This window comes from Labrus bergylta, chromosome 8 (genome assembly GCF_963930695.1).
Source record: "Labrus bergylta chromosome 8, fLabBer1.1, whole genome shotgun sequence".
In the NCBI taxonomy this organism is placed as follows: domain Eukaryota; kingdom Metazoa; phylum Chordata; class Actinopteri; order Labriformes; family Labridae; genus Labrus; species Labrus bergylta.
The window spans coordinates 8,250,965-8,263,995 of NC_089202.1; the positions used below are offsets into that span (position 1 = coordinate 8,250,965).

General features: G+C 38.8%; 1 protein-coding gene across 1 annotated transcript; it reads left to right on the plus strand.

The window, feature by feature from the left end:
• The first annotated feature begins 361 nt into the window (after positions 1-361).
• Positions 362-12,544, plus strand: LOC110000245 (syndecan-2). The gene is made up of 5 exons (XM_020655485.3): positions 362-617; positions 7,740-7,872; positions 8,558-8,778; positions 8,911-9,223; positions 9,496-12,544. The coding sequence occupies exons 1-5, from the start codon at positions 558-560 to the stop codon at positions 9,657-9,659; spliced, it is 891 nt and encodes a 296-aa protein (XP_020511141.2). The 5' UTR covers positions 362-557; the 3' UTR covers positions 9,660-12,544.
• The last annotated feature ends 487 nt before the right edge of the window (positions 12,545-13,031 follow it).

Genomic DNA, 13,031 nt, shown 5'->3' on the forward strand with positions numbered 1-13,031 from the left:
AACTCGTGCATTAAAATAGTTCAGTTAAAACGGTATGTGATGGAGAAAGTAACACAACATTTTATCAAGCTGTTTAGGTAGGATTGTGAACTGTCCGAATAAGTTATTATTCTTAAGTGCAATAAATTATTTACAATTTTTTTTTTCTACATTTCTAAAGAAGAGTCGGTCAATTTCTCTACCCGCACTAACGACAGGTCACACACTCTTATGGTCACACCGCATGTCAGTGTTGTCCATTAAAAAATTGCCCACAGCTCATCTGTTCTTCAATGAACGTCACGCCGTGCTGACGTCATTGCGGAGCCACGCTGCACTGCCAATCCAAACAACTTTTTCCGGGGGAGGAACTCCACATCCCAACCATATACTGATCACAACGCGTTCAGCAGCCGTCCCACCAAGACACTGAGATTTGTCGAAGCAGCCGAAAACACGGTCAAAACGTGACCAGGAGTCAGCGGAGCGACACAACTTTACTCTAGACTGAACACAACAAGGTTTTGTCTTCACTTTTTACAGCTTTTCCCTTCAACTGTGTTCATTTGGAAGCTGAGATGAGGAATCTGTGGTTGTTGTTCTTCGTCGGACTGTCGACTGGGTTCATCAGTGAAAAAGTAAGTAGTCTCGACTTATAATTCACGTTTTACTTCAAATATCGAACAAATAGCTTTTTTAAACCTGTATTTTATTCAATTTGTTCCAGTTAACTTGTTGTAATTATGTAATCGTGTAAAATGGCTCAAACTAGCTGTTGAAATATGTTTGGAAAATGCAGCCCTTAATTACTTTCAATTAGTTTCTACTTCTCTCTGTCGTCGTTACCAACGCGTGTTTCAAATGTCTCACATGTTCTAGCATGTTCACAATGTTTTATATTTTAATATATTCCCCAAGTGGTCCACCTGTTGGCTATGTTCAAGGTCTGTGTCAAAAGAAAGAGTTAGTGAATGTTATCCCATGCAACAATACCATTTAACATTACAGAAAATGTAGCTCATGTCATGTTGTGGACTAATTCAGGGATTACTGTTATTCACCCGTAGGCTGTATTCAAGCCAAGTCCAGTCGTCTAGTTGGTATCAAGTTCACACAGGGCCAAAGTCTGTTGAGCCTCCAAAGCTCACAGCATTGACGTTTAAACCAAACGTCCGGGTCTGGCCTGAATATCTCACCCACACGGCATAGGTCAACTTTACAATGTCATATTTGCTAAATGAAATCATGTCTTCAGTAACTAATACTCCTGAACTGGGGTAAAAATCCTGAGAATAAGAAACAATTTCTACCTGACCTGACGGGCTACTAACATTTCTCCGTGCATTTTCCTCCTCTCCATATGTGTGCCTGTTTTGAAAGGCTGGAAAACACCTGGAGTTGACAGGCTAAAGCAGAGCTCTGTGCATTTGTCACATGTGCCAAAATATACTGCCTGCATGTTTTATTGACTGTAAAAGTCCCTGATGAGAGCCAGAGATCTTCATCACCTCACAAGAAGAAGAAGTATTTTTGATTTATGGACTTTCCTTTGTCAAAGAGAGAGATGAAACCTGAGATTGTTCTGCTGGATCAGAACTTGCTAATAGGTTAACGACTGGCCTAACACTGAAAGAGAGTGACAGAATACACTTAAGTGTATTTCTTTCTCACCAACGCCCAAATGAGTTTAAAGCTTAGAACTATAAATTGATTGCTTTCCAAAAAAATGTACTTTTTAATCTAAAAAGACATGTTATACTCTGCTCTACACATGCTTTGATTCTCCTTGACCTCATACCACTAATACATAGACTACTGTACTTAATTGCTGGCCATTGATGTTACCATGTATATTCAAATTGTCTTTTTCTCTCGGTATGGGCTGTAGAATTACTGGTTAGTCAATCAATGATGTAGCTTGAATCCGAGTGATGAATTTTGAAACAGGCTTCTCGCCCCCGTGACAGATTGGGAGCCGGTAGTTGTGTCATTTTCTGGATGGATGACTCACAGTGAGTCCCACTGGGCTAGTTCAGACAAGCATGGAACTGTGTGGGATACATGCAGTTTTACATCTAACCAAAGCAGGCAGATGAAGAGTGTCACGCCTGATCACATCATTATTAATTATGATGTCTCATAGTGTCGCTGAAATGTATCATTTAGAATACACATGTTAAATGAGGACAAATCAAAATAAAAACTGATTTCATGAGAACACAAAGTATATGTAAATTACCAGCTGTGGTGAAAATAGAGGTATTAGTCACATCATATTAGTCACATCACTGTTCTGTATAAAAAAGGTAAGTCTGTGTACACATGTCTGTATGACACCATCTGATTGGCTGACAGATCCTTCCTGTCTTTAACTCCCAGCCTGTTCTTGAGGGATATTCATCAAGCAGCTATCGAACATGTACACATGTTCTTTCTGGGAGGAAATACCAAAGGAGGTTTTCACTAAATATTGTTGGTGGACTCCTGTGCTTCTTTTTGTTCCACCACAGAACTTAGTACCATTTAATGCCTCCTCCTAACTGATGATAATCATATCTTTTGCCAAGAGTGTTGACAAAGAGGTGGGATTCACATCTCAATAAGAGCACCATTCTATTCTCTCTGTGTTGGATTCAAATCGATGCCATGTCGCTCTGGTCCCACAGTTAGATCAATGCTTCCAAATAACCAGATTTGAATAGTCAAATAACTGGTCTTAGTGAAACTGTTGAAGGCTGAAACTGCTGTGACACTTAAAAAAAAAAAAAAAAAAAAAAAAAAAAGTCACTCATCATAGCCTTGGTGAAACATTAAGCCCCTCAAACACAGCACCGTGCTGCTGCTGCTATCTACACTGTGATGACAAGTCTGCTGTGTACTTACGGATGTTACACAACCCCACTCTTGGCTCATATCCTCTTTGTTATCAGTGGCTTTCATCTCAATGGGGAATAATTTACTTTAACTTTTCATCCATCTGAGGTGGGAAGTATGGATTTGTGCTTAAAAAATATTTTTTAATGCACTCCCAAACACACTCATGAACCTTCACGAATGCTTCTCTGCAGTGTTTTAGCACTACGACCTGGCTATTTCCATAAGACTGTCCTCACTTGAACAAACATTGGTATACCAGATATATGGCCTGTCTGTGTATGTGTGTGAGCTATGTACATGTTTTCCAGATGTGTGTAACCTTTGAGTTACTTCGTCATGTCTTTCAGTAAACCAAAGCTTCTTCCTGGCAAGCGTAGTGCACAGAGACGTGGGTAGCAGATGACATCTTTTTTTAACTTCTTGATCATTTTGTATGATACACTATTGTCTGTGTGTGTTTGATAACACTTAACAAGTTGTCAATCAACAGAAATCTTTTCACAGATAATATTTATCTTAAGTTAATCGCTTAAACCATAGGGCAATCAAAAGTGCCACATTTATTTATTGCCGCAGTGAAACAGTCTTCCAGGGACCAATTTTTTCCTTTGAATAAAGTTTGTGTATTTAGTTCAGAAAATATAGCAAATAATTTTATCACTTCTCCAACTTTCAAATTTCACTACCAATGTATTGCACCTTTAAAGTATTGTGATGTGATTTTCAGAAATGTAGTGGGGAAAAAACTGATGACATTAAAACATAACCTTTTGCTGAACATTGTGAAGGTATATTTGATCATCTTATCCTTGATATAAATCTCTTGTGAGTTCGGACTTGTTTCTCCTAGAGCACACTCTAGCTTAAATCATTTTACTTAACTTACACATATAAAACCATCGGCAACCTCCAGCGTTGAAAAATGAAGCAAATGAGGCAGGCTGTAGAAGCCCCAATGGGTGTGTGTGATTCAAAAAATGCCCATTTTTAAAGCAAAAGTAATAATGAATACATCCTGGTTCAAAAACTAATTTGCTCTGAATAGCGCATGTCTTTGTCGGCACACACTGTACAGGGTGTGAATTTTTTTATTTTTTTACAACTCATCCGTTTTGATTTTATGGAGGTGTGGAAGACCTGACCTGAAGCGGGCACAGTGTAGCTGCCTGTCATGTTTTCGTAATGGGGGAGGATTCATTAACTGTTTGTCAGTGAAAGCCTTGTACCTGGTAGGCAGATTTCATGAAAAACACAGTAAACTGTCCATTAGAAAGGAGAACTTGTGGTTTTTTACTGTTTTAATTTCTTCCACTTTAAAAACCTGGTAGTAGTTTAGGTTAAACTTTGTGTTCATCACTCTAGTTGTCACTGGATGTAACTCCAGTTCCATGTTAAGTGTGTATCTATTGAAGGGGAGGAGGAGGGCTGTAGGAGGGCTGTAGGAGGGCACTGGCAGATGAAAGCCTGGTGTGGCAACTTAAACCTATAGACATATGATATATGTGTGACTTGTATCTCAGTCAATTTTCATCCATTTAAGATGTAAAGCCATCATTTGTTCCATTGAATTTTGAATCTATCAGTTCAGCAACCCCATGAGGGCATGGTAGGACTATGGACCTGTACCTTCGGTGTTTTCAGATCAAACAGTTATGGGGATTTTTTGCAGAGAAACTATATCCATTTAAAAATTGTGCACTGCCATGTTGATGGCTGATACAAAGCTTATATGTTGTAAGCGTTGTATTTCCTCCATCACATTAACACTCAGTAATGCCTGGACCTTGTTGTTTCATTTGTCCGTGTTTTTGTTTTTCATGCACGTAATGATTTAAGAACTATTACTCACTGTTATTTGCTAACGTTTACATTGGGCTTTAGAAATTGCGGTTTGTGGTACTGGATTGGCTCTTCTGTTTAACCAATCAATGTTCACTGACTAATGGACCAATCACTGTGGACTTACATCACTCATAGATCCCTTTTGTGCTGAGAAAGTACATACTCTGAAGCAGGAGCTAAAGAGGTTCCTCGTTTTAGGAACTACAATAGTTCGTAGTTCCTGCAGTGCGGAATTAATTCATAGCTTTCATGTGACGTCACACTCTTATGGAACCGCCCACTTGGAGGGCAAGAAAGGCTCTCTAGCACTGTATGCTGCTGAGAAGTTCCTGGTTTCAGTTGCCCCCATCGTGTTTTTATCTGTTTTATTTTTCAAATGAAATACAGTTGCTGTTTAATGTGATACACTAACTGACGAGGAGACGAGCCCGAGTTTTGCTTCTACAGAATTTAATCCGAGAAAAAAAACAGAAAGGAGGACGTTTGTGGATTAATGCAGTTAAACCATCATCGGCCCACGTGACGGGAAACATCGGACTTCTCCTCATCCTGACATTAAATATAGTGTTGACTAAATCTAAATATTCCTGCTGTTAACTCAAATTACTGCCCCAGAACACTAAAATTGACAGCTGATACTATCGCTAGCTAACGCTAACTAGCTAATGTTAGCTAATTAGCACTCACCGATGCTTGAATGATGAGGAATTTCTTGCCCTTCACTTCTCAAACAGCAGCATTATTGACCCAGACCGATCAATAATACATAACGCTGCCTGTATGTTTGTAGACTTTTAATCCTACAGTGGTGTAAGGAGAGGGATTCTCCTCTAAATATCAGCAATATCACTGAAGTAACTGATGATTTTCAGACAAACACGAATGAAAGTATCGTAACAAATGCCTCTGACTCACTCAGCTGACAGTCACCAGTTAACATGGTAATTCTTGTAACCGTAACACCGGCACGGACTTCGCCATTGCTAGCGATATAAATAGTGTGCTGTTAAAGTATCGCAAGTGGCCCAAACTCAAAGTTTATCTTAGTTTTGCTATGGTTGTCAGGTGATGTAAACGTGTTGTTTATAGTAGATGTTAAATTAAAAGCCTGTGCTGCAGTTCTACAGGGTTTTCATCTGTTACTTTCCTGAGTGGTTTTTTGCCCTCCAGCCCTGTGCGCTGGTGACGTCACTGAAAGCTATGAATAGAAAAAGGGAGAGGGTTCCAACAGTTTCCTAGAACTATGAAAAAGTTATGTACATGAGCTGCTCTAACTCCAAGCTAACAAAGTGACCTGTCAAAAATGGCGATGTGAAACCAGGAGCTACAGCAGCAAAGTTGAGACAGCTCTAAACCTTAAATTCATTGTTTGTCCACTTGAATTACAAATTAAGTCATTAGAAATGCAGACGAGGACCATCCCATTTGTATGCAGTCCCCTTTCTGTGTCTTTGAGTGTTCGTTTTGAAAAGCAGCATCTGCTTTTGTAATTTTGAGCCCTTTCTGCTATTTTAGTCAGCGCTAGCATTCGGAGACCCTTTTGACTTTTGAAAACATGGATGTTAATGATTTTCTGTTTGGCATGCCTCACCACGTTATGTGAAAACAACATCTGGTTTATCTCACAACGGTTTTCTCTTGTTACGTCTCAGCCGGAATAAAAATATAAGTGAAGAGAAAGTTGCAAAGAAAATTGACTGCTGGTCTATGCAGAAATAACAACTGATATCACTTGAAGTGTTTTGGTCTGCAGTTATAATATAAAAAACAAAAAGATTTATATCACTTCTGATGACCGGTGTTAAAGTATGCAAAGCAACCTCCTCCTGCACAACCTCCCATGTCACCACCACATGTTTTATGAGAAACATATAGTATTGTCCATGTCTCTCTCCTTCCATTCTCCCGACTCCCTCCTTTCTCCCTCTCTCAGCACCTGTGTTAGTGGAAGCATAGTATGCATACCAGACATACTTCGTGTGTGTGTGTGTGTGTGTGTGTGTGTGTGTGTGTGTGTGTGTGTGTGTGTGTGTGTGTGTGTGTGTGTGTGTGTGTGTGTGTGTGTGTGTGTGTGTGTGTGTGTGTGTGTGTGTGTGTGTGTGTGTGTGTGTGTGTGTGTGTGTGTGTGTGTGTGTGTGTGTGTGTGTGTGTGTGTGTGTGTGTGTGTGTGTGTGTGTGTGTGTGTGTGTGTGTGTGTGTGTGTGTGTGTGTGTGTGTGTGTGTGTGTGTGTGTGTGTGTGTGTGTGTGTGTGTGTGTGTGTGTGTGTGTGTGTGTGTGTGTGACTAACATCTGTTGAGCCGTCCCTCTCTTTTTGAGTTTTACACTCATAAGGTTGCGTTCTGCGACATGTATGTTTATCCAGGTCTGCGTTGTTATATTACAGTCTGCTCTGCTTGTTTTATTCTGCTTAGACACAGAGGCAGTCGCATCTCAATAAGCTGGTGAATAACGTCATCTATTTAAGTACCTCATCTCTTTGGCTTAAGCATAGTTTCCAAGCTTTAGATGATGAGATTAGCAGGGTTTTGGTTTACTTCAAAGCCCTCTTCCTAGTGTTTGGGTTAGTGGAAGGTTTTCCTCAGCTTCAGTCTTCCATATGAAACAGTCCCCCCCCCCCCCCGTGTGTCGTCTTGTCTTTGAAGCTGTTTTATCCCTCCCCCCTCTTTATAACCACACTTAGGTCACTGCTGTCTCTCTCTGTGAAGTGTCACAAATTACTGCCACAACACGTGAAATGAACAAGAAACCAGCCCCCCATCTACTGTACATGTAATCAACACCACAGTTACACTCACAGACATCAGCAAACACATACAACATGCTTTGCCAGCATACTGTAGGTCATTGGTTGTGTGAGCTGTAGACTTACTCCCAAACTTCAGAAACATTCACATGTTTTGAGTTAGAGGAAGGAATTCTTCAACTGTGAAGAAGGAGACGTAATCGTCTCTGTTTCTCCTTCCTTCTCATGATCTGTCTTTAGCAAACATTCACTCAGCTTTACGGTATTAACAATATGTTTTTAATGTCTCTCTTCCAGCTCTTTGTCTCCTCCCAGTCGCCCATTTCCACAGCAGATGATTTGTACATAGAGGGACAAATGTCAGGTGAAGTGCCCGTAGATGATGAAGATGGGGAAGATGTTGGCTCAGGCTCCGGATCCGGAGACGATGGTAAGGAGGCCCCTAACTTTGTTTTTGAATGTTTGGTGGTTACATTTTATTAGCTTAGCAGTTTTAAAATGCAATACCAGTTCACTAACACTTTGACATTTTGTCAGTTAGTGATGATGTCTTTGTACTTGCTGCATCTGCAAGAATAAGTTAGGACCCCTCATTTTTTTCATGTCTTAATATTTCATTTCACACACTCACGGTAGGTGTTTATCCTGAAGTGATATAGAATCAACCCAGTCACAGTTTATTAGAAGTGCACAGATGTCCGATGCCTTTTCTGTCAATGACTCATCTGTACAACCACAGTGAATGATGTGTGGAAACATCTGTGTTTACGCTTTAAACCAAAATGTGGTTAGGTGTACTGTATTCCCATCAGTGATAAAACATAGTTTGTGTTCCTCCTGTATGTGGACACTGTTCATCAACATCCTGAAAGCATATTTTATTTTTGCATCACTGTCGTAGCAAGTATCCCCAAAACATCAGCATCAACTTTTTATAAGATAACCTGTCAGTCTGTCAGTTCATTTGAATAAAATAGATAACACAAATGAAGAATGATATATTATTCAATTGTCAGCCAAGACTTTGAGCCATTTATAATCTCAAATATAGATTAGTTCTAGGTTTGCAATGAGATGTTTTTCAAATCAGTGTTTATTATTTTCCTCTACCTCAGTTTTTGGTGACCTCATGGAACAAGAGAAGCTACTCAAGAAGTTCCTCAACCTCTCCAGGACCACAGTCTCAAAAGAAATGGTTCCAGTTCAACCACAGCCAACAGCAGGCTCTCCTCTCAACCCACTAACCACAGCAGCAGTCAGCCAGGATCGCCCTACCACAGTGGAGGTGACCAAAACAACACCAGACAAGATCCTTGGTGGGGACAGCGATGAGAAGGTACAGTATTGCTTTCTCTTCCACACATTGTTATCTTTAAAGTTATATATGTTGACTTTTATCCCTAAATGTGATATGATTTAAAAGAATTAAGAGAATAAAAAAATGTAACTACTCTTTATGGTCCTACAGGTGGCTCGTGTTGGCCCAACAGCTGATTGGTTCACACAGAACACCAGTCCCAGCTCCACCAGCAGGCCTCCCAGTGACACTACATCAGCCAAATTCAGCATCGACATCAGTGTGAGCAATGGTACTGCTGAGGACAACAGTCTGGATAGTTTGGACATCTCAACAACCAAAGGCCGCAGTAATGAGGTCCAGATCAGAGAGAATGACAATGAAATTGTGGTGAAAGAGGGCAGAGGCAGCAGGATATATGAGATGGACTCTCCAGAGGAGGTGACCTCTGAGAACTTGTGGGAGAGGACTGAAGTTCTGGCAGGTAAGGACAATTTTCTTAGTTTTGATTGTCCACATAGGTTGAATTTAATAGTCACTGAAATGTTGAAAATGAATCGTAACTGAGTCCAAATGGGTTTTCTATGATGAGCCAGACAGTAGAATGTATAAATTAATGCTATTGGTCTTGGAATGGTCTGATTATTGTTCTTGACTTTTCTTAACATACAGTTTAGAGCTATAAATAGTCAAACATGTAAGGTTCAATGCACACTCATAAAAATCTGTTTGACTTTATATTTAATCCTTCTTCAGCTGTGATTGCATGTGGAGTGGTTGGATTCCTCTGCGCTGTTTTCCTCCTCCTCCTCCTTGGCTACCGCATGAAGAAGAAGGACGAAGGTAGCTATGAACTGGGAGACACCAAACTTTCCTCAACGACCTATCACAAAGCACCTACAAAGGAGTTCTATGCCTGAAAAAACCAATAAGGGACCACATGGAATCTGTCTCCTCCCAATCTGGACTAAGATTGGATCTAAAAACAAGTGAAGATGATTCCTCTTCATGAAGTTTGAAGTCAAGCACGACTGTTCTTCTGCGATACCCCTTCCTTTTTTATTTTTTTTCCAACCTTTCTCCTGCTCCTCCCTTTCTTTTATTCAATGACCACTGTTTGTGAAGCAGAGGTCATAAGTGGTAAATAAGTCTATTGAAAACATTCTCGCCTTTCCGCTGTGAGGAAGGAGTTCAACTTTAAATAAATATTTACATTCAATGAAATAAATCTTTTCGCAATTGATAACAAATGTTCTAGTCTTTAAAACAATTCATCTTAGAATATTGCTAACATTGTGCCTTTCCTTTACTTCTCAAAGCTGAACCACACTGTGCTGGACTTTGTTCTGTTTAGCAGACAAATTGATTGTCCCATTTAGCAGAGCTGTAGCCTGAACATTTGCAGTTCAGCTCAACAGTGTAGTTGAAGTTCACACAAATATATTAATAGCCTTAATGCATTTGAATAGAAATGGTACCAAATATGGGATTAGTGTTACAAAGAGCCTTCAAATCTTTTTTTTTCAAATGGTTGGAGGTCAAATTGTCTCTCTTTAATAACTTGTTACATTTCATTTTATGAATGCTTTTTTTTCTAAATTGAAGTTTATTTTATTTTTTGTTTTACCATCAACGAATATGTGTTTTTTTTCATATGTTGACCAGTATTGATATGAGAGACCTTATTACTCTGCAGGTACATCTTTTCATTGTTTTCTCAAAGATATTTGACCAAATATAAATGTGCTTTATTTGTCTTTTTGAAAGTTATTTTTAGTAGCTTTTTCAATATGTTGTGACTTTAAAGAGATTATGTTTCCGTAAGCCATTAAAAAGAGATTCTAGGCTTTTAGTTTTATTCATACAGCGTTAGATAAAAGTCCCTAGCTTGTGTCTGTCTAGCATGCATCATATTTTATGGGACAGGGATGCTAAGGTAGAGCCAAAGCTAATAACTATAATTCAGAAAACCATAGAAGAAACCAACATTTTCTGATGACTGCCAAAGCACATTCCTGTCTCACTGTCAACTGTATATAGCTTGAGCGGCTGGTTTGCATTTAAAGGGACAGTGGCAGTATGTAGTGTTTCTTCCAGTATGTAGAATCAGGGCTTGTTTACACAGCAGGGCTGGAGAGTTACAAATGCAGTCAATTATATATAACTGTCTTAACTCTCAAGTTTAATAAGCAATGTTACCGTCTGGATAATCCCAATCAGTAATTTATTTACTACTCACTCTTTTTTTTTTTTTAATTTGTTGCAATGCTACTCTGAGTGCAAGCATGTCAGGTTCTAAATGTGTTTTCTCAGTATTTACTTTAACTGGCCAATCATGGGAGAAGGGCCTTTTGTAGAGTTTGAGTGAGGACAAAGAAGGCAGTTAACAGGAAAAGAAGATGTAGATGAATCCTTTAAGTCTGAACTACCTACTGCACATTATGTGTCAGAACAAAGAACAAATCGTTAAACATCGGCCACAAATTGGATTGGGAGAATGTTGCCTTGAGGCTGCGCTTTTAGTGGCCTTTCAATTTCATGAAGCGGTCACTTTTGTTTGATTTTTTTTTTTCACAAATCAGCTTTGTGGTCAAGATGGCAGGTATCAGTGTCATGAATAGAGGTGGAGGGGCTGAGTGGTTGAACTGTGAGTAAATCTGACCACATTCTCATTACAACATCATTTGTCTAAGATGTGTTTTTCCCTGTTGCTCAGACTATGCTGATAAATGCATTTTGTAACAGAATTATTATTTTAGATCATCATTGTCCCAATCTGTTGCAAAATGTGCAGCATTTTTTTTTTCTGTCTATAACAGTTTAATCCTCTTCATGAGGAAAGTTGGTGTGTGATGCTACATTTATATATTCTCTCTGATTTGAGGCTCCTCAATAGACTTCGCAAGGAGTTTTTGCGATGATCGAAAATCCTTTCTATAATAAAATTTTAAGTGTATGCAAACTACCTATTCTCTATAACTGAAATAAACAGGAAGATCGTAGCACTAATCCACTGTGACTTACTGTTGATAACGTGACATTTTGGGGGCTCTTGAATGCCTCCAAAAAACTATGTATTCATCAATTTACAGTGCTCTTGCAGCATTGGTGTCATGCTTAAATAGTTCAGGGCATGACTCCATTGTAAAACTCTAACATTTTTTTTTACCACACCAACAGAAATATCATGAGATATATGACAAATGATTTCAAAAGAGGGTTAAGACAACTGGTTAGCAATTGCTGCCAATCCAGGGGATGACACAACATGAGATAACCTTTTCTCTTCTAGTTTACACTATATGCTGATGATACTATAATTTATATGCATTAATTTATACTCGCTCAGAAGAAAATCCAGGTTATCAAATCGGTTATACATAGAGATTGTACAGTATTGACACATGGTTGAAGCATATTTGTTACAGCTTGTTATGTTTTTAGTATTTATGGTTTCAGATTATTTGACGGGCATGGTTCAATTCATTTTTAATTTTATTGTCAGTTGTCTTCATTCTTTTTTTTTTTTACTTTTTCATATAAATACATTTAAATAGTAAGAATGTTTCTTGTTAATATAACTCAGCTTTAATTTTCATTTATTAAGAAGTTGACTATGAATTGACTGAAGCCTTGTTTTAACAAATACACACCTACGCAATGGTGGGGACCAACCAAAAAGCAACTTAAGGGAGAAACGGTGACATAGGCACCAAAGGTGGCCAAAACATAACTGTGTCGCTTAAATGGTGTGTCTTATGAAGTGCACTACTGAATAAAAGGTGGCTTTGATGCATTTCTAAAACATGTTTTCTGTTTTTATTTTGAAGGGGTGATTTTAGGCATGCGGTCTCAGAAACATGCATTCTTTTTTGGCTTCACACACCAAACTGTACAACAGATAACCTTCAACCTTATTGCCACTATTATGCACTTTTGTCGACATTTATAACATGATCTCCTCCCTTTCTATCTTAATTTCTCTCACACGTACACAAAATATGTGTACTTATGGAAAGTGCTATTCATTGGCAATCATTTTTCTATACATTCATTTTGAACTGCTTTTAGGTCATAGACATAAACCAACAAATCCCAGTCTCCTTAGTCCTTTAATGATTCTAAAGTTATTCATAGTGTCAGTAGTAGATAGTTTGTAATAACCAGTTGGTTTTGTATGTGTTAAATGTCTCTGCATTTAAAGGTACTGAGTTGCAGCGTTTTGCCCCTCCTTTTGTTTGCACAGTAGCACAGAAAAACATTTCCTCCCAGTCTCAAGAGACATCCTCTTT